Genomic DNA, 22091 nt, shown 5'->3' with positions numbered 1-22091 from the left:
AATTTTCCTGACCGAAAACTCTTTATTTGCTTAACTCCTTTGACCGTATTTAATGGAGAAACATAAATGTCCATCATTTATTAACATTATTTTTTTGTTTAATGTTGATCTTTTCCTACGAGGTGTGAGGTCTTTCTGTCCCCTTCACCTCTGTACCACTAGCTTCTAGCACGAGCCTGTCAGGCAGTAGATAAGCAAGAATTGTTGTCTTGGCGATTATGACTTCTTGGGCAGAGTAGACCTGAGCATGTTATTCTTTCCACACTGTATGCCCATGAGGATGGTTTTGATGAACATGAGCACTGGCCTCTAGCTGGAAGCTAGATTTTATTTGGTCCAATGTCCATTGATCGACTACTATGCATGGCTGATTTCTGATATGCTGTTGGCTCCGTTTATGTTACTGCCCTCTTAATTTTGTTGTCTAGCATGAGGTGCAGGCTTGGTGCTCATAGTTGCCTGCTTGTACTATGGTGGAATCGAAATGATCAAATAACACAGGTGAAAATGGGAGGGAAAGGAGTCTTGGTGGGAATACGGGCTCAAGGGGCAGGGGCATCGGGGAGACTTAAATATGCCATGTCATTTTTTCCCCCTAAATCCCAGAAAACAGCTGCAGGTGGAGAATGGGATGGATTTCAAGAATTCTCCATGGAGGCGGGGGTTCACACAGGGGCCAGCTGGGTGATGAAATCCACTGAGAGGTCAGATGTGTGCTCATGTTCAGTGAAGACTTCAGAAATTTCAGGGACTTTCAAAACTGGCTCTGGAGGGAGGCAGATCTCTTGATTGAGAAGGACTCACACATGACGATTCTGAGACCCAGGGGCCTCAACCAAGAGGGGAAAGGAGGGTCCAGATTCTTCCAGTTCTGTTTTGGGAAACTCTCTAAGAGAAGTATCTGTTCTAAATTTACAGAGATGTAGGACATTCAGAATAGGAGCAAATCTTAGCCTTTCCAGGGGCGCTAAAGTGCTTAAAAGCTATAAAGTGCACAAGTCCTATGTCCATTGTCTTTCTAAAGGTCCTTTATTTGCATAGATGTGGGTCAGCTCCTCACAGTTCCAGGAATTAGAGCAATTTGCATAGGTGCCACCTAAAAGGCAAGATGTTTATTTGGGCTTTAACTTCCCCCGCTATCCCTTGACTTCTTCCACCTCCCAAGCTGCCTGTAAGTGAGCCTGAAAGTCTCACATTAGACACTCCTGAATTCCCAGCCCTATTTGTCACCAGCTGGACCTAGAGGGCCAGCATAATCAGCTTCTTCACTGAGCTTGGCACGTCCCCACATGGGTCTAGCTAGAGTCATACAGTGCTGAGGCAGCTGCAAAAATGAAAAGTCAAAAGAAAAATGGATATCTGAGCTCTTCCTATCCAAAGAAAGGAAATAAACTTCTGGGTTCCAAAAGGGTGTCAGGATCATCAGATCCGATGGTCCTCAAATTCAGTAACACCAAACTGTGCAAGGGAACTGCACAGGGCACTGAGGAAGGAGGGGTGTTGGAAATGTAAAGTGAAAGCATGAGATGCCATTTTATACCCACTAAAGTGGGTGTTGCAAATACAAAATCTGACAACAAATACTAGTTTTGATGTAGAGGAGCCATGACTCTCCTTCCCTGCTTGTGGGAGTGGAAAATGATTTAAGCACTTTGGAAAATACTTTGGCTTTTTTTTTTTTTTTTTTTTTTTTAAATGAGGTTGAATGTTTATCTGTTCTATGACTCAGCAATCACATTTCTAGGTATTTACCCAAGAGAGATTTATATCAGCTTTATTCACAATAGCCCCAGACTAGAAAGAGTGCAAATGTCCACCAGCAGGAAAATGGATAAACACATTCCTATGTAGTCATGCAATGGAGTACTACTTAGGAAGAGAAAAGAATAAACTACTGATACATGCAATGACGCTGAGGACCCTCAAAAATTATGTTAAGCAAAACAAGACAGATATAAATGGGTACCTATTGTATAGTTTCTTTTATATCAAGTTCAAGAACAGATTCTAATCAAGGGTGATCAGACCAGTGGTTGTTTATGGAAATGAAGATGAACTGAAAAAAGGAATGAGCAAACGTTCTGTGATTAGTTTGTTCTGTAATTTTGTTGGAGTGGTAGTTTCTCAAAGGTACACATATATGACAAATCATCAAGTTGCACACTTAAGACCTATGCATTTCACTGCAAGTAAAGGGTTTTTATTTAAACCCACAATAAAGGAGGACAGGAGTCTAAGAGGGGAAAGGAAATCTATAAAGGATACTTTTTGAAGAGTTGTTTCTTCAATGGATACTCATCCTCCCTTCACTGGGGAGGTATAGTGTGTTATCTGTTAGCCCCAGGCTGAGTAAATGGGGCTTCAAGACAGCTTGCTTGCAAAGCTTTGAAAAACGTTCTTGCAGGTGGGAAGCACAGAGAACTGGTACATGCCTTGAGAATCTAGGTGAGACGTGAGAAGTGTTGACTTTTCTTGGGTAAGGGAGGGATGTGTTTCCATTGACCAAATGTGCATCCTTATCTAAAAGAGAGAGCAAATATGGCATCGTCGTGGGTCCTGCCTAGCAGAGTTGTCTGCAAGGGTGAGAAGACCTCCACAGAAAGGGGCTGGAGTTGTTCTGAGCATGCTCTGCGGTGGGAAAGGCAGTGAAAACTACCTGTCTAATAGTGATGTGTTTGCTGGAGTCAGGACAGCTGCATGAACGAACGGTTCATGAAAATGCCCAAGGGGAAACAGTGCAGGGCTGCTCAGGTGCCTGGCCTGCCAGGAACACCAGCTTTAACCATCTGCTAGCACTGGAGAATTTGGTACCCTCCACATAAATACCCCTTTCTCTTTCTTCTCCTCACCGTTAATTTCATCCTCTTTGACTCTGTTGGGCCGAGAGGAGAAATCGGCCAGCTAGTGGGAGAGGGGAAAACAGGGAACATACAGGGAGGAGGTGTATGATCACCCTCCTCCCCAGAGTCGGTTTTCATCCTGGAGCGTTCATGAATTGAGGAGGAGGGAAGATTTACTGTTAAGACAGTTTAGACATGTATGGGAGGGACATTTCAATTTACTAAAATGAGGCTTTAAAAAAACCAACTTACCTGGCAGGGGAGATACCGTGATCACGAAGGTGGTTTTCCCAGGGCGAGGCTTATCCATTGCACTCCGGATGTGCTGACCCCTGTGATTTCCCCAAATGTGGGAAACTCGACTGCATAATTTGTGGTAGTGGGGGACTGCGTTCGCGCTTTCTCCTGGTTAAAAGAAAAAAAAAAACAAAAAACAAAAAACAAAACCTTAAGCAGAAAACCTTTTTTTCCCCTATCATCCTGAGAATGATGGGAAAAGTCTTGTCTCCCTCCCTTCCCACCCCTTCTCCCACTGCCAGTGAACACTCAGGGCCAAGGGAAGATCCAGATCCTGAATAAAATCCAAAGAGTCAATGAAGGCAAATAGGAAGTTTCATTTTGATCACAATCCACGTAGGTTACCTGTATTTCCAACTGACTGCTAAGCATGTCCAACTACATTTCCATATTCCATGATTTGTTCAAATGACACCATCTCTCACTCTGCCATTGAAGGCAGGTCACAGAAGTTACCCTCAGTGTTACCTTCTGATCCGCCTCCCACCAGTTCTCAACCCCCATCCCTTCTAGCCCTTGAGTCCTCTCTTAGCCATTTTTATTGCCATTGCCTTGGCCTTAGCTCAGGCTCTATCTCTTCTGTGATGGACTAAACTTAAGACTCCTAAGGGGTCTCCCTAACGATCTGGTTTCCTGGATTTTGACAGCAAAATCAAAAGTCTGGGTTGGAGCAGGGGAAACAATGTCTACTTTTAAATTTGTATATATTTTTTTGAGATAGGGTCTTTCTATTTGCCCACGTTGTTTTGGAACTCCTGGGCTCAAGGTATTCTCCCACATCAGCCTCCTGAGTAGCTGGGATTATAGGCACAAGCCACTGCACCCAGCTAATGTCCTGTTTTTAAAATACAACAGTTTCTGCCATGTCCTGGTTCAAATCTGTCTAAAGTTCACTGTGATTCTGCTTATCTCTTAACTAATTTTCTGCTATTTACCTACCCATATCCAATACTAGTCTCAGTGAACCACCTTACAATATCCCCAAAGCACCAGCCTGTGGAATATTTCCATAGTCCCTTCTCTGTGCCTTAGTGTTTTTCCTTAGCTGGACTATTTCCTTCTCCTCCCCATCCTCTGTATTCTTTATATACATCTCTAACTCAAGGCTCAGCAACCTTGTCTGTTTCATGTCTTTATCTTCACCCTTTTTTTCTTTTGTGAGCTCCTTATTAGTTTTGAAGCCCAACTGCTACCTGGCATATAGTGAACACTCACCAAATGTTCATTTAATTGATAATTTAATTAAAGAGTAATTGATAATTCTTTTCCTTCTAAACGCTAATACTTGATTCCCATCTCAGGATCTAGGAGAATACAGCAACTTAATATACCAATGAATTCATCAATAAATGCTTCCTGAGCTCGTTATGTGTCAAATACTTTCCCAGGTAATGGAGATAAGTTGAGAACAAGACGAATTTGAAGTCTTAGTTGGAGGAGACAAACACATAAATGACAAAGATTATTTCAGAAAGTGATAGTGTTACAAGAATGGAATAATGGGTTAGTGAGGATTGAGGTGATGGCAGTGTGGACTACTATATCCAGGATGGGGAGGGAAGGTCCCTTGGCCCATTTCAGCTGATATCTGAAAGATGGAAAAGAAGTAACAGGGAAAACTCTGATGAAAGGGTGGTTAAGTCATGAAAGTAAGAAGTGCAAAGTCCCTGAAATAGCAAAGAGTTTGAGAGATTGAGAATGAGAAAGAAGGCAGAGGGGTAGGGCATCCAGAGTAAGGAGAGTAGTGGCAACAGATGAAGTCATAGAATTAGGCAAGGGCTAGATTGTGTTGGGCAACAATCAGCAAATCTTTTCTGTAAAGGGGCCAGCTAGTAAATATTTTGGGCTTTGCTGGCTCTGTTTCAACTACTCAACTCTGCCATGGAGCAGAAAAGCACATAGACGATCTGTAGACTAATGAGTATGACTTTGTTACAATAAAACTTTATTTGCAACAATAGGAGGTGGGCCAGATTTGATACATGGGCTGTGGTTGGCCAACCACTGGAGGCGGTTGAATCCTATGATAAGGAATCCTATGGTAAGGAATTTGGATTTTATTCCAAGGATAGGTAGTCATTGAGAGGTTTTGAACAGTGAGTGTCATATGGTCAGATTTTGCTTTGAAGAGGTTCCCGTAACACAATTTATAACCTAAGAATTGTCTTTCTCCATTTATTATTCCTTTCCCATTATGAACTCTATTTCTAATTTTCCGTTGAAAACTGAGAGGATGGGGGAGCCTCTGGTAGTTGCCTGTGCTGTTTACTAGTCACATGACCTTAGGTCAATTGCTTAATCCCTCTGAGCCTCAGTTTCCTTCTTTATAAAACTGTAATAAGAACACCTGTCTCAAAGGGTTGTTAAATGGATTACATGAGATCATGTATATAAAACAATTGTCACAGTGGCTTCCAAAGTAAGGGCTCAACAATGCAAATCCCCTTGCCTTTTTCCATTGGGCCTGTGTATATCATACTTCAGTCAAAGCAGGAGGACATGTAAAATTAGGGTCAAAAAATCAATTGCACAATTGTAGGACAGGTAAGAAATTGCTTAACATAACATAACTGGGTGACTTGACTGCTATAAGAGCTAATATGATTTTAATTTAAATTAATAGAAACATGATTTCCCATGACAAGAATGATGAATCTATTTGTATTCCATGTTAGCCAAGTATTTGGAGTCCCGGAAAATATTCTAAGTGCACTCCTTTGAGAATACTAGTAAGTGAAGTACATTCAAATAATTGTCCAATATAAAAGGGTTTGGGAATGCTATCATATGTAAAATGTATTGGAAGTGTTTAGATTGGGAAAAGAAGACTAAAATGAAACTTTAAAACTGCACACTTAGCTGAAAGGCGGTCATTTTAAAGAAAGAGAAGACACACTATTCTGGTGTAGAGGGGAGCCACCTTGGACCATTGGATGGAAACTGCAGAGATAAGATTTTTCCACAGTTAAAGATCTCCATGGTAGAAGTCGGCTCTCAATCCACGCAAGTATTCTGGAAGCAATGGAGGAGTATATAATAGCTGGGATAATGTACAAGAGATTTTTGCAATGTAAGCACAAATAAATTAAAAGACCTTTCTTCATACCTTCCTCATTTCCGATTCCTTCCTCATTTCTTACTGCTTTCTCATTTCTGCAGGGCACATTAACCAAATCTCTAGAGATCGAAAGACCAACCACTTTGGATACTAGGATTTTTTTCTCCTGGGGTCTCTGCTAAAAAGAGCATTGTGAGACCCATGAATCCATGGTTTATGAAGAGGTAGAGAGACTAATAGTGGGTTATTGGTGGGTGGGTCAGAGGGGAAGGAGGGAGAGCCTAAAGTAAAAATAGAGTTTCCTTTATGTAAATGGAGTCAATTTTATGTCACTGAAAAATAGATGAAGATCAGGAGAGGAAAAATGAACTCAGCAAGTTCTCACCAAAACCATTTCCAAATCCGTCAACTCCTCCTTCCCTGTACCTATTCTCCCAGTTGGCCATAATGAGTTGCATTTTTTTTTCCCCATGCCATGCAAACAAGGAAAGACCAGGAAGTACTGTTTATTTTTGCCTGTCTCCTCTTCATGAAAATGTAAGCACCATGAGGGCAGTCTTTCTCGTTCATGCTTGCATCCTAACCAAATGTTTACGGAAAGAATGAGGAGTGGGACTCATTCTAGAGTGGAATATGACAGCAGGAAATAATGATGATTGCATGAAGCTCAATATCCCAAATGCTCAAGGGACATGTCTAGTAATAGCTTCAAGAAAATATTGCCCTCAATTTTGTCTGGTTATTTTCCGAGATTACCTGGCCCATGTTATATCTGGTCAAAAAAGAATGATCCTCCAGAAATTCAGAGTAAAATAGTTCTGGTCTGTGCACGATGGAAAAGGAATAGCTCAGTCAGCGCCCAGCAAAGTTTTTAGCTGTTGGAGTCAAGGGGAGACTCTGAGAAAATGCAGGGGAGAGGTGGCAAAGAAAGGAAAAAAAGGGATGAATAGGAAGGGGGAAGAGAAAGAATAGGAGGGCAGGTCATTATGTTTCTTGTGTGCATTTAACCTCTCTTATGCCCACAAGTGAATGTCATTTGAGAAGCGAAAATTCATTTGACTCTCAGAAGGATGAGAAACTGTCTAAGGACAAGTGGTAGAATGTTTAGAGTGTTACTGCAGAGATCCCAGTGTGTTCTTTAGCAAAGCCATCGTGTTCATGGATATGATGGAAGGTAGTTATTTGTTGAGCACCTACTGTGTGTCAGGCACTGTTGAGAATGGAAAGAAAAGTATCTTGCTATGTTCTGTGGCAGCCTCTAATGCTGCAGTTTACTGACCAGTAGCTGTGGTCAGGGGCAGATCCAGCTTTTGTGGGGCATGAAGTTTATGCATTTGTTTTTTTTAGGTGAAGTTCTTTAAGAAAAATAATTTAAATTAAAAAATATTCAAGAATAAGTCTAGAGTCTTAAAAGGAGCCTATGCTTTTGAGAAGTGCTGAAGTTTGAGCTTTGTTTCCTAGTAAATCCATCTCTGGCTGTAGTGATAGTTCATCAGTTACTTTAATTACTTTAATAAAAAATTGCCACCATGCTGCCTCAAAAACATTCAGTTTGGAAATCAGGGAAGAAAAGGGATAGGATGGAGTTGAAGTGGGAAAGTCGAATAGCTCAAGTGAATCCACATGGTTCTATTTTAATAATAGAGCAAAAGGCTGATTCCGAAAAGTTTATTTTTATTCCCTTTTGCTAAAAATTCCAGTTTTGTCAAAATGGTTAGAAAAGAAGAGGTTTTATTTTAAGTGCAAACAAACAAACAACCCTGGATCTATACACAAGCTCCTTCCAGCGTGGGGGACTCTCTTAGGTTTCTAGTCAATGTGTTTCTGTTGCCAGGGTGATAAGCTCCGTGCTTCTGGATTTAGACTATAAATTCCTCCAAAATATTTTATAATCTGGAGATATTGGGCTTTGACTAGATCTGATGGATATGGGGGTGAGTGTGTTTCTGAGGAATTCCCTCCCAGCACTCCTGTGTGTCGCATTTTACCGTGTATCAGAGCCACTCAGGGAGCTTATGAAAAACTCTTTTTCCCGGATATTACTCCCAGAAATTCTAATGCAGAGGGACTGCTGTACAGACCAGGAGACTCCAATGCAGTCAATTCCCAGATTGCTCCTGGCTTAACAACCCTGCTATACATAGGAGGAATTATAAACATACTCAGCAAAAGGGGAAACTGAGGCACAGGAAAGCAAAACAACTTGCCTCAGGTCCCTTAACAAGTTTATGTCCGAACAGAAAATTTCAGCTTCAAGAAGTCCTGGCAAAGGCCACAAACTGGAAAAAAGAGCATAATTCTAGAAGAGAGAACAGTCCAGCAAACATACAGATTTGCTAGGGAAGGGGGTGGTCACAGTGGACTGGTGTGTGTTGATTTTAATAGACAAAGGGATTAGGACCACTAAGGTAGACAAGAATTAGTGAACACTACAGAGACTTTTTAAAAGGACTTTGTGAGTGTTGGCAAGAAGAAAAAAAAAATAAGAGATTTTGTAAGAACGGAGGGCCTCAGCGCATGGGAGGCTACAAACAAGGAACAGAATTTGATGTCTGAAGGGGGAGGGATTTGCACAGTCCCCGGCAGATCACAGGCCCTCAATCAATGTTTGTCGAAGGAATTTGCAAAGGAGGCCGAGTACTAATGTTGCCTCGATTTGATAACTACCATTTTCCTGGTTGCCATGTTTCTGGTGTGGGATGTCAGCCAGGAATCCAATAAGCAGAAACAGACAATGTGAGGTAACGCCAGAGAGGTTGGACTCTGGTTAAGACTGTCAGAGACACAGGCCCAGTAGTAAAACCAGCCTGAGGGGGTGAAGGTGACTGACTCCTTAGAGACACCTCTCCAATCAGCTGGGGTGTAGGGGTGGGGTGGGGAGGTGTGCCCATGTGAGGGTGGGAGGGAAAGAGTGATTTAATTTATTTAATGAAAAATGACCTGAACGTTTCTCTGAACCTGGAAACTCCCCATCTAAATGGGGCCAAGTAATACAGGATTAGGTCTTATTTCTTCTACGTTGGCTTTGCGTCTGCTTAGAATGAGTTAAACTGGAGGGAACAGAAAAATCATCCCTTTTCATTGTCTCTGCAGAGAAGTCAGGAAGACTCTGAATCATTTAATGGGTTAATAGGACAGACTTCCCTCTGACTCCCTGTAGACATTGTTTTTCTCCAGCTTCCTTTGCTTTTTAAATGGACACTCCATTTCTTGGATATGTGTTCATAGCAACAGACAGTTTGCGATATTAAAACCAGAGAAGCAAGTCACCCCTCTGGCATTTTGTCTACTGACAATCTCCTGATTTCAGGTCTAATATTCCCTCTGACCTCCACAAGGGCCAGCTTTTGCCCTGAAGCATGAGGTCGTGAAAACCACAACAAACGTTTTGCCAGAGTGGGCAACTGCTGACATGTAATTTTCTATGTGACTTACTGGAGTGGCAAGATTATTCGGCCTAGATTTTTGGAGATACCCAGTCTTTTCCTCGGCGCCTTTTCTAGGATTGCCAAAGGTTGCACTTAAAAAAACGGAAAACATCACAGCAATCGGCACTTTTGTCTTTTGTGCTCAAATCTGCCAAATCATCCAACAGGAGAACTGGGTGAATAAATCCACAGGGCCATTTTCTTTTTAATGCAATGTATATTTATTGTAAACAATAATATACAAAAAAAAAAAGAAAGAAAAAAGGAAAGGTAAGTTTCACAGAGAGAACAAAAGGCTTGGGGGTGGGAGGGAAACAAGCCAAACATATAAAACACAAACACAAACCAAAGCTTACCTAAAGACAAAATATGATTTAAATGCCAGGTTTCTTAAGTTACAGAAATATCTTTTTTAAAAGATCTGCTTTTATACAGAAATTGAAGGATGCCATATTATGAGTGCTTTAAGATTTTATTCTACTGACTTCTAAAACTGTTAATATATCTTTTTTAAATAAAAAAAAAAAAAAGTTTGCTGTCTTTTTTAAAAAGCAATCCTCAAACTCTCCAGCCACAGCAGTAATTAAGATTAAGGTCTGTCAGTGGGCTGATCCCCTCCAGGTTAGCCTCCTTCACTCCAAGAGAAGATGCAGAATATCGATGACACATGCTTGCATTGTTTTGTGTCCACACACACACACACACACACACAATCAATCAATCAGTATAGGGCAGCCCAAAGGTCTGTGGCAGAAAACACTGCAAATGACTCAGTGATACACTACATTTGCAATCTCTCATTTGTATAAAGAGAAACAAGTTTCCAGTTTGTTTTCAACAAAAACAACAAGGAAAAAAAAAGGGGCGGACAAAAAGGCCTTTATACAAATCTAGGATGAAGAATCCAAAGAAACTTGCTTTTAATAATAAAAAAAAAAAAGATTAAAGAGATAAATTAAAAAAAAAACCGGTTACAGTTAAGAACATAATTTAACAACAGATGACCATACCCTTTGAGGAAGTTTCCAACAACCTATTTTAAAGAAGGTAAAATTAAAAAAAAAAAAAAGAAAGGAAGTTTTTTTTTTTTTTTTTTTTGTTTTGTTTTGTTTTTTTAATTAAAACCTCTCCTTACAAAATAAATAATTTTAGCACGTGGAATGTCTTGAAGGTTAACTGCTGGTGTTCAGAGAGGCACAGGTGACAGGGTGAAAGCAGGCATCTGCCTTCCACATGGGGCCCAGGCAGGCAACCAGGGGACAGTGGCTCGGGCAGTTATTGGCTGCTGAAACATTCCCAGAACAGATTTTGTCTCCTTTGCTTGCCTTTTACCTCTTTCTTAAGACTGCGGTGAAGAAGCAAAGGCAGGAGAATGCACTAAAAGAGAGCGCAGGTATTCCCCAGCAGCATGGATTTAAGGCTCAAGGTGTTTTTCTTTTGTGTAAAAAATATATATACGATAAAGCTTACCAAATGCTTCTCTAGACTATTGTTTACTCCCATAATTGCAAAATAAGGCCTTTATTTTTCTTTTTAAGGCAGCTCCTCCTTGAATCGGAAAGCCTGAGGAATTAAGCAAAGCTAACCCCCAAAACTGATCACATAACACAATGTTTTAAAAATGTTAATACAACAGGCTTTTTTTTTTCTTTTTTTTTTTTTTTTTTTTTTTTTTTTGTAAGCGAAAGCAAATCTGTACAAAAATACTCTGTTTGCAAGAAAAGCTAGGGCACACTTTTCAACTAGGAGTAGTTTAGCTGTTGGAAAAATAAGAGCATTTAATTTTATCTAAAAATATGTATAAATCCCCTCAAAATGGTAATGAATCATACACAGTACATACTAAAAATATTTAAAATAGAGAATATTCCTCACAGAGGACTTCTTTTTTTAATTACTGCTAAAAAATAATTACAAAGTCCAAGAAGGCAGAGAGATTGAGCACACCGATCGCAACGATTCTCCATCATCCTCCACGCTTGCTCTCAAGAGGGTTTCAAAAGCCCAGTTTCTTGTCGATTTCGCTGGTCCATTTAGCCAAGGTTTGGCCTGGCCATCGATTCGCCACAAGTGGGTAATGCGCTTGGATAGGTCACGTTTCTGTCTTGGAAATCTGGGTGCGAGTTGCCTTTAGCTTACATGTCTTTAAGGAAGAAGAAGAAGAAAAACAAAACAACAACAAAAAAAACAAAAAACAACAACAACAACAACAAAACCCACTAATGTCCAAAGGGAATTCTGGCTGGTCCTCTCTTTCTTCGGTTTTGTTTAGGATCATCTCGGCCACCTTCGCCCTTCGTGGGAGGCCTCCTCAAGGTCGGGTGAGCTGTGTGTAGACGGGTTGTTCCCAGTGCTGGGGGCTGTGGGTCTGCGGGATGGAAGGGACCCCGGAGGTGTCGGCGATGGGGGTGTACATGGGGCGCTGGGCGGGGTTCATGTAGGTGAAGGTGGAGTAGAGGCCGGTGCCCTGGCCCGCCGCGTGGCTGTAGTAGGAGCTGGAGTTCTGGTGGTCGGTGTAGTCGTACTGCGAGCGGGTGATGGGCGGGTAGGAGGGGCTGTAGTGCGGCAGGCTGAAGGGGCTGTAGGCGATCTGCTGGGGCGAGTGCTGCTGCTCGCTGTAGTGGCTGGGGCTCAGCTGCTCGGTCTTGATGTGCGTTCGCTGGGCCTGGCCCGGCTCGCTGCTCAGCGTGGTCAGCGTGTGCGCCTGCGGCTGCTGCGGGGGCGCGGCCGGCTGCTGCGGGGGCGCAGCCTGCGGCTGGGGGGGCGCCTGCGGGGCCGGCGGGGCCTGCGGGGGCTGCTGCGGGGGCGGCGGCGGCGCCTGCTGCTTGGACATCCACACGTGGCCCGCGCCCGCCGGGGTGGCCGCGGTGCTGCTGATGCCGTAGCTGCCCGTGTAGGTGACCTGGCCGTGTGTGGCCGGCACCCCCGGGTGGCCATTGGGCGGCAGGTACTGGTCAAACTCGTTGACGTCGAAGGTCTCGATGTTGGAGATGACGTCGCTGCTCAGCTCGCCGATGTCCACGTCGCGGAAGTCGATGGGGGGCTGTCTGCCCCCCTCGGGCAGGGGGCGCCCCTCTCGCTTCAGGTCAGCCTTGCCCGGCTGCACGTCGGTTTTGGGGGTGGTGGGTGGGGTCGGCGGGCCCTGGGATTGCCCTGAGGACGGATAAAAGAACAAGCACGGGAAAGTCAACACGGGCTGCACAGACGCCCTGGTCTCAGGCACCCTCCGGGGACCCTCCCTCGCTGCGGCAGGGCAATAAGGGCCCGCACCCTTATTGGGAGGCGCACTGCACCGGAGATAAGTCGCCCAATGATTAACCCGCCAGTACACACTGGACAGTCCCCTTTTATCAGGAGAGGGTCTGGGGCCCGGAGGGTCCGGAAGACCAAATTGCTACTTGTAGAAGAGCCCTGTGTGTGCTTTTGGGGTGCGGTGCAAAGGGAAGAAAGGGGGAGGTCTTGTAGGGCTGTAAGGACATTTTACCTCCCAATAAAAAAACCCCAAAACACTAATCTCTTCGGATGCTGGGATTGAGGGGTGTGTGTGTGTGTGTGTGTGTGTGCGCGCGCGCGTGTGTCTGTCTGGGTGCCTCTTAGGCTGTGAGTGGAGAGGGAAGTGGGACAGGCGCAAAGGGTGGCGTGTCCCTCCCGAGAAGCATCAAGTCTCCAGGAAGAATCTTCCAGACGGAGGGCAGGGGGTGGCGTGTCCCGCGGGGCCGAGGGGCGACTCACCCGAGTGCTCGCCGGGGGAGTGCACCTCGCTCATGCCAGAGGAGGAGTGAGGCGAGTCGGCCTGCAGCGCCTTGAAGATGGCGTTGGGGGAGATGTGCGTCTGCTCCGTGGCCTCCTCGGCCTCTGCCTGGCCGTTCTTCACCGACTTCCTCCGCCGGGGCTGGTACTTGTAATCCGGGTGGTCCTTCTTGTGCTGCACGCGCAGCCGCTCCGCCTCCTCCACGAAGGGCCGCTTCTCGCTCTCGTTCAGAAGTCTGCGCGGGGCGGGGCGGGGGGGCACAGAGAAAACGAGGGAGGGGGGTCAGTGAAACCCGCCGAACTGTCAGGTCGGTGGGGAGGAGGCGGCGATCGGGACCACTCGCTTCCTTTGCACACAACCCCATCTCCCCTCCTCCCTCCAACCACAGCTCCGTAACTTTTCTTAAAAAAAAAAAAAAAAAAAAAAAAAAAAAAACAGTTCTTGGTCCGACCTGAGCGCTCACTCCCCGCCCCCGCCCCCTCCCGCTCCTTCCCTTCTATTTTGGAAAGGCTGGAGATGAAAACAACCCCTGCTGCTGCCCCCTAAACGCCTTTGCTGCTGGAGTTATCGCCCCCAACCCCAACACCCTCTAAAAACTTTCCCACAAATTACTTAAGCTGCAAGAAACTACCCAATTTTCAACCCCCCATACTTCCACCTATTTCCAGCAGCTTCCCTCCTCCCCCTCCCAATTCCTGCCAAGGGTCTCCTCCAATCTCAGTTTCTCCCCTGCCCCCCCTCCATGGGTGTAGGGGGGCTGCAAGGCAGAGTGCAGTTTTAAGGGGCAGGGTGGGGGGAGGCAAACTTCACTCCCCAGCCCCCCCCCCCCCCATTGAGCTTCCAGGCGACCACAGAGCAGGCTGGCAGCCCCTCCTTCCGTCTCCCACCAGCCTTCGTCCATCCTCCGGCTACCGCCTCCTCCCCTTCCATTTACCACCCCCTCCTCCTCGTCCCCTCGAGCAAACCCAGAACTTTGTCAAACTCTGAGCCCCAGTTACACCCTGTTCCTACTGCCACCCCGACCCCATCGGCTCCTGGAACAGCAACTCCCAGGTGCTAGGAGGTGGGGTGGGGAAAGCCAGCCCTGGCCAGAGCCCCCCCGCCGCTGCGATGCCCACCCTGCCGCGCCGCCCCCAGCGGGCACCCCTACCTCCAGAGCTTGCCCAGCGTCTTGCTGAGCTCGGCGTTGTGCAAGTGCGGGTACTGGTCCGCGAGCTTCCTGCGCGCCGCCTGCGCCCACACCATGAAGGCGTTCATGGGCCGCTTGACGTGCGGCTTGTTCTTGCTGGAGCCATTGACGCGCACCGGCATGGGCACCAGCGTCCAGTCGTAGCCCTTGAGCACCTGGCTGACCGCCTCGCGGATGCACACGGGGAACTTGTCCTCCTCGCTCTCCTTCTTCAGGTCCGGCTCGCCCTTGGGGAACGTGTTCTCCTGGGGCCGCGTGTTCTCGGTGTCTGAGCCGGAGCCCGATGGGCAGGGCGAGCCCGCAGAGTCCTCGGACATGGTGGGGCTGGGGGCGCCGGACAGGCCCTTCTCCTGCTCGTCGGTCATCTTCATGAAGGGGTCCAGGAGATTCATACGCGGGCCCAGGGCAGGGGGCAGGTGGCCGGGAAAGGCGAGAAGCCGCGGCGGCTCGGGGTCTCGAGGCGCGGGCTCCTCTCCCCTCGGCTGCTCGGATGCAGAGCGAGCGGCTCTCAGGGAGGCTGGCGCGTCGGCCGGCTGCGGCTGCGGGCACTTAGGAGGGCGCGGGGTGGCCAGTCCGCAGCTGCCCGCTCCAAGTGGGGGAAGGCGAGTTGGAGAGGAGGAGGGGAGGAAAAAGAGCAAAAGTGGGGGCGTTTGCACCCCTTCTCTTCTCCTCCTGCAAAGAAAAGTTTCCGGGGTTGAAACTGGCGAGTCTCCGCGCCACTAAAGTTTCCAGTCGGTTTCGAGCTCCGCTCTCGGCTCTCCAACTCCCAGCCCAGGGTCTCCTCAATAAATACCCGCCTCACCTTAGAGACTTCGGCCAATCACAGCGCGGCAGTCCCAGGGTTGGCAGGCAGCTGATTGGACCCGATTTTGGGGGAGGGAGGAGGATTGTGGCACTGGGCTGGGTGAAGAGACGGGAGGGGAGGGGAGGAGAGGGGAGGGGAGCGCAGCCAAAGGGTGGACTGTGGGGTAGTGGGGGTGGGGGGTGCTGCGGGGAAGGCGGGGGACCCGGGACTTCAAGTGTGTAAGTTTGTCGTACTCTCGGAATGCCAGAATTTTAGTGCCTTCTCTGCGCGGATCTTTGTGTGCGTGTGTGCAAGTGTGTGTGTCTAGACTGGGACCTACCCCCACCTCCGACATTTCTTTTCGCTGCTCTCTCTGCGGCACCGGGGACTTAGCTGGAGTTTGCAGTATTCGAAAGGCAGCTGATCCTTAATGCGTAGCCGAGTTTGCGCGCCTGGAGCCTGCCTGCCTGCAAAAGTGCTTAGAAATAGTCTTTTGAAGCAAATGTTTCGGTGACTCAACGCCCGCTGTTCCTCCCAAATAATCCATATAAATAGATTAACATGCTCAGGTTCCCCGGCGCTGGTGCGGCTGGTCAGGATTCGGCTGAGCTTTTGCAAAGGGAGTCAATGGAAAGCAACGCTAAGTCCCCGAGAAGGCTGGCAGCGGCGGCCTTGGCGACGCCGCGGGAGCCCCGCGCTCTCAGGGCTACCCCGAGCCACACCGACCTTGAACTCTGACAAGTCTTCCTCCGGCCCCCTCTGCCTCCGACCCCGCCGACTCTCCTCAGTAACGGGGCTCCTGCAGCTGACGTTTTAGTCTTTGCTTCCTGGCGGAGTCAAAAACGTCAGCTGAGTCCCCCTGTCTGGGGAGAGTGTGCAGACTGCTGTGGCTTTGAGAGATCGAAGTTTGCCAGTGCGGCCGTCCCAAGCCGCGAGGCCCGGACCGGTCGCTTGGTTTGTAAAAAGCCTAACAGATGGGCACCACCGCAGACAAAACGCTCCGCTTTGGCGGAGTCATGGTGCTTGCCTGCTTTTGCTGGCATTTACTGAACACCTGAAGGGGCAAAGCGCCTGCGCTTCTGACTCCAGTCCGGGCGGTTTAGACCTGCATACAGTTCGGAGTTCTGGGGGAGGCATTGGTAGTGGCTCTGATGTGTTTCAAGTGTGATTTGAGCACAACCTTTGTGTTTACACGAAATGCTTAGTGCCAGGTTAGGTAAGTGCGGAGCCATCTGCTCTGGGACAGAAGAAAAATCTTGGTCGCTTGCGGGTTCCGTGCTTTCATAATCTCAAATAAACGTACAACATTGGAAAACTCTTAATTTTAAACTCCCCCTCCCCTTTTTGGGCTCTTGCAAAAATTTGCTTCTAATTAAATTATTTTTATGGTGAATCGGCCCACATCACATTAAAACCTTTTTATTTTCCTTTCTAATGTGAGAAGTGAGAACACTATCACAAGATCCAAATCAATGTCCTTCTGGAAGAATTTTTAAAAATCTTGTTTTCTCTCATTTTCTTCGGAAGAAGCCCGACTCTTCTTATAGGAAATGGAACTCTTCATAAGGTAGTAAGTTACAGCCGTGTTCAACAGTATATATATATTTTAACGAAGTTAACTTCTTCAAATGGGATGTTTCGGGCGCCCTATAGCTCGTTTACAAATTTAAGAGATCTGCATACAATAGCTAGCTTCGTATTCATAGCTCTGTGATTAGTTTCAGAAAGTGTAAGAAAAGCGCCGTCCTTTCCTAGGAGAAAAAAGTCTGCGTCCTGTGGAGCCATTTCTGTGTCCTGGGTAGGAAGGCGTTGTGTGTACAGTATAACTGTAATTTTCAGACCCCTGATTCAGGAGACTCGGAGACCATCGGGCAGACATTTTAGCCAGGTCATCTGTACTTAGCTGTGTTTTATTGTAATTACCAAGTTTGCTGATATAAAGTCAGTGAAGAGGGCTATGACTTTATGATATTTTGGAATATTTCGCTAAATATTTGTCAATATATATGTATATGCATATACTTTTAATGCAATTATGCAATAAGATACTAGTATATAGACTGTCATATCATAAACAGCGGTGCTTTATACCTTTCCCGTTGGTTTGATGCAAGCATTTTTGAATTTTCTATCTTTTTGAAAACTTATCAACAGGCGAATTAAAAATGGTCTGCAGTTTTCATCTGTATCCAGAGAGGGCGCCAAAGGCCCAGAAACTGTCTCTGACTCCGAGAACCGGGGAGAATTTGGATGGTGGTGGCTGGGGGTGGTGTGTTCCACTCAATCTGGACGGCTTTGCTGCTGAGATTTATATTTGCAGGAATTCCTACACGATATTCCCTCCTGTGCGGATCCACCTCTGCGCAGCTCAGGGAGGGAACTTAGGTCTGTAGAGAACCGGGTTAAAAGAGAGCGCTCGAGATGCCAGACGTTTCTATTCCGCGCCAGAATTTGGGGACTGAGGCCAGGAGAAGGCCCCGGTCCCCCAGGTGCCAAGCGTTGCCACAGTCAGGCCAAGTCTAGTGAGTGGCGCCGTCAGTTTGCGCGAGTGGATCGGTCCTGCATTTCTGCAGGGGCCTTCTGGTGTCCACTCCCCTTTCCCCATTCAGGGGGTCCATTCGCTTCCTGGTGCCTTTCTCAGGTCGCCCCACCCCTCCTCCCTGACCCGGGAAGACGCGCGCAGTCCCCGACCAGAGGACCTCAGACACAGGTAGAGGGAAAGGAACCCCGCTCCTGATGTTCGCGTTACAGATCTGGAAACTGAGGCTGTTGACCCAGTGTCAGCCAGAGCGTTTTGCCAGAAGCCAAACGAGCCAGGGTCCTCCAACTGAGGCGGTGAGGGAGGGGAAGGGCGCAGGTCAAGAGGCAGGAGACTGAGGGCGCGTCTCCACGTTCGGGACGTGCTTTCGGATACCCGCTCTGGAGCAAGCGCTGCGAGCTCTGCCGGGGAAGCGGAGACACGGAGGTGCGAGTGGTTCCCCAGGGAAGCCCTCGGGAAACCGAGGTCTGGGAACTCCGCCTTCCCCCTCTTGCACGTCCCGGGCCGGCGCCGGGCTCAATTTCCCCAGCGGGGGCCGCCAATCTCTCCTCCGCGTCTACGCGGGAGCTGAGACCCGAGCTGCTGGCCCCGGGCGAGTTTCGCGCAAACACCCGGTGCTCAGGATGGGGGTGTGGGATGCGAGCGGATGGGCTTCCTTTCATCTGAGGAATTAAGGACCAAAAGCTCCCTATCCAAATTTCCTTAGCAAAAGTAGGGATGGTGTTTGAATCCGTCTTCAGTAGGGACGCCTCTCTGTCCTTAGGAAAATTTGGTGGGATGAGCGGCTGCGTCCCCCAAGGATCTCAGCCCCGGGCAATGTTTTCATTAGAAGTGATGGGAGAAGGGGATGCCCCTTCTCCATTCCAGTTCCTTGAGCCAGGTCCCTTGCAGGCAAAAGACTCCAATCCCTGGAGGCACAGGTCCCCGTGTCCCGGGTCCCCCAGCCACTCATGTAATTAGTACTTTTCCGGGGGTTTGGAGAGTGTTTATCGTTCACTCTTCACGCCGGACCCGAGTTTCTTTTGGAGGGGAGTGGCGGGTAAGCCCGTCTCAGGACTGGCGCTGGGCTGGACAGCAACAGCTAAAGGAAAATAGAAAGGAACAAATAGCGTCATAGGTGCGCAATAAATATCTGTTGACTGACCGAATAGATGTGGCCTCTGGACATGTTGCCCGAGTGAGTGCCTGTCCCATCCCAGCTGCCAGACCTCCCAGCTACAGTTCTGAACACGCGATGAATGTACATTCCTGCGAGTGTATTTCTCCCCACGCGGGAGTCCTACTTTGGGAAGCTGTCCGACATGGGCCACCCAGGGCTGTGGAACCTTGACCCGGCTAAAACTGCAGACCAAGAGGGGTGTTTCAGTTTTCTTCCCTTTTCTGTTTTCGAAAAAAAAAAAAAAAAGAAAAGAAAAAAGAAAAAGAAAGAAAGATGAGGTGGACGAGAGGTGTCGGGTGAGGGGGCGCGAACTTCCAATCTGCCCTGGTGACCTGGCCGGGTCTGGGATCTGGGGGGTGTAACACAGCAGGGCGCCCCAGGGGTACTGACGGAGCCCAAGCCAGAGACCTGACAAGCTGGCTCGTCGTGGAGCTGTGGAGCCAGCAGGGAAAAAGGAGAGGTGGGAGTGGAAGGCCCCAGTCCCAAAGGGAGTGTGCTCTTTTTTCTTTCTGGGTTTTCCGAAAATATCTGTCCTTAGCGGTGGCACCCGGGAGCCGCGCGTCCTGCGGATTCCCTCAACTCACCCCTAGAACGCCCTGCAGAAAATTTCCTAGGCCATATCTTCCCCCTAACGGCCACCCCCACTCTTTTAAAAAGTGTTTTAGGCAGTTTTAGCTGAAGGTGATTTTGCCTTGGTGATTTAAAAATAAAGATAGAATAAGTGCTCCACGCAGCGGTGCCTCCTTTGCGACACACTCGGCGGCCGGGGCCACTTCAGCCCCAGGAGCTTCCTCCGCACCAGCACCTGCTGCTCCCCCTCGATCACCTTTCACTTTAGGGGTATTCAGTCCAGGTAGGACGGTTTTGTGGGGTTTCCCTAGGGGATGGCAGGCTCCATAGCGATGATATCGTCTCAGCCTGGAGGGATTCTAACAAGCGCTTCCCTCCAAGATATGCCATTGGGTGGGTGATTATTCCAGATCTTAATCAGAGAAAATGTCCCCGTAAAACCACGGAAAAAGAGGGCATATTTGTAAGATAAAATTTCGAAGGTAACGGTCAGAGTTAAAGACCCATTATCTTGTCTTCCCCGCAATCCTTTCCTGTCTCAGCAGGACCCGGGAAGTCCCGGGCAGAGCGCATCTCCCCGGCTCCTGCAAGCTGCAGCTTCACCCAGCTTCGTGTAGGGCTACGCTTTGGTTGTGGAGCGGCGTGAGGGAGTCTTGGGGGCCAGGTCTGCTGCCCATTGGCCGGAGCTCCGAACTCCGGGAAATAGCACGTCCTGTCTCAAGGACCCCCCCACCACCCCCGCCGGGAAAGGCTAAGGTCATGAGGTCAGATCCCAACTTTTGGGCTTCCGTGAGAGTGAAGCCTCCGATGGTCCTTGCAGCTGTGACATCACAAAAGTGCTTGGGATATGGCGGACCCAGGGTTTTGTTAAACAGCCCAGGGGCTTCGAGGAGGAGTGGGGGATCGAAGCAACTCGGGGACCCGTGGAGCTTCCTGCTTTGTCATTGTTTATTTCAAATTAATTTCATGGTGCCTGTCGCTGAGTGCAATGCTGCAGGAGAGACAGGCTGCCGTCGGGGTGTCTCCCAGCCTGGATAAAGCAGATCAGGGATTTTTGAGAAAGCAGAGATTTTTTTTTTTTTTTTTTTTTTTTTTTTTTTTTTTTTTTTTTTTTTTTTTACTTTCCCACCACTCTCTATACCATCTTTCTCCCAAGGCCCTTTCACTGATGTAAAAGGAAGAAGTGGAATAGTTAATGTCTTCTTTTTCTGTCCTCAGCCTTTTGTTTCTTGGATGCGTTGTGAAATGTGGACTGGCGTAGGAGAGAAGGACAGTAATTTTGGACCCTCCCCCTTTCCAAATCATTAAGACACAGAAAATATGACAGTGTTCATGTCACTATCTTTAGGACACAATGTGTTTAGCTCCATGGGAAAGGGCACTTTGTTTTCTTTCACAGAGTTCTAGGAGTGGGATCTGTTACTTTTTCTTCCCTAGTTTCCAGGTTGGCTAAAATGTGAAGGAAGCGCTGATAAAACACAGCCAGAAGGCATCAACTGTGTTACAGAAACTGCTTCCCTTCCGGGTCCCCCTAAAGCTCGCAAAATTGTCAGCTTTGGTTGGCAAAAGATTTTTTGTCTCATCTGCCTTAGTATCCACAGGCAAAACAGAGACAGATATTTACCAGTATAATTTAGGGGTAGGATCACTATAGATTCAAGTATGTAGGCATTTAATCCTTCCCCTAAAAACTCATTTTCTTGGAGCAGTGGAGAAATCTCACAGGTTGAGATGTTCTTCTCGACAGCCAGGAGAAAAGGTGGTGTCAGACCCTGACTCAGGGGTTGCTACCATGCCTGGAAGGTATGCTTTCTACTGTACAATTGGACAGAAAGGCAGAGTGAGTCTGCTCAGATATTCTCCCCAGGCATTCACTCTACCCAACACTTCCAGGGTCTGCTTCTCCCCAGGGACCCGGCTCTAAAGTTTCCAGAGGGAGCTCCCAATAGAGCATGAGTTTGAACCCCAACTATATTAAATATATGCGGTATCATTGGCAGCAAATCAGGCGGTTTCGGGTGCTTGCAAATTTGCAAAGCATGGACAAACACGAGGCTGGGCAGGGACTAGGGGAATGGAGTGGCTACATCTAAGTGTTTCTAGGACTCCAGATGACGGAGTAGAGTTCTGGGTAGAGGAAGTACAACGCAGTGGAGACATCATGTCCTCGCCATCCTGGCTTTCCCTGTCACTTGTCATGTCTCTCCCATTTAGCCCAACGTCAAATCATTCTCATTTTTAAATAAATCAATTCGGTGAATATTGCTTGAGGGCTGACTATGTGCCCAAACATCCGAAGGAGGCAAGATTTGGTCTCTGCTATTGTCTCCAGGTCTGGTGTCCATCAGAATCCAGCCTCTGTTCACATGAACTCTGCTCTGCCCTCAGGGCTCATAATATTCTGAGACTCTTTGACAGATTCCCCCTTTAGTTCCCTGAGACAACTCACAGGGCACAGAAAGCTGCCTCCCGTCCT

At 47.6% G+C, this 22091-nt stretch overlaps 1 protein-coding gene, 1 long non-coding RNA gene and 1 other non-coding gene across 7 annotated transcripts in view; 2 read left to right on the top strand and 1 right to left on the bottom strand.

Moving 5' to 3' along the window:
• LOC104651993 (uncharacterized) overlaps window positions 1-22091 on the top strand; it is a 564635-nt gene that overhangs the window by 449082 nt on the left and 93462 nt on the right. The gene's annotated exons all lie outside the window — the stretch shown is intronic.
• Window positions 3085-3248, top strand: LOC120367073 (U1 spliceosomal RNA). Its single transcript, XR_005581565.1, has one exon. It is a non-coding gene; the product is annotated as a U1 spliceosomal RNA (small nuclear RNA).
• SOX9 (SRY-box transcription factor 9) lies at window positions 10113-15324 on the bottom strand. The gene is made up of 3 exons (XM_039476750.2): window positions 14525-15324; window positions 13356-13609; window positions 10113-12776 (listed from the first exon to the last, which is right to left on the bottom strand). The coding sequence occupies exons 1-3, from the start codon at window positions 14953-14955 to the stop codon at window positions 11935-11937; spliced, it is 1527 nt and encodes a 508-aa protein (XP_039332684.2). The 5' UTR covers window positions 14956-15324; the 3' UTR covers window positions 10113-11934.

Source organism: Saimiri boliviensis, chromosome 17 (genome assembly GCF_048565385.1).
Source record: "Saimiri boliviensis isolate mSaiBol1 chromosome 17, mSaiBol1.pri, whole genome shotgun sequence".
Taxonomy (NCBI): Eukaryota; Metazoa; Chordata; class Mammalia; order Primates; family Cebidae; genus Saimiri; species Saimiri boliviensis.
Note: the sequence above shows the minus strand (reverse complement) of the source record. Positions and strands in the feature narration are given on the sequence as shown.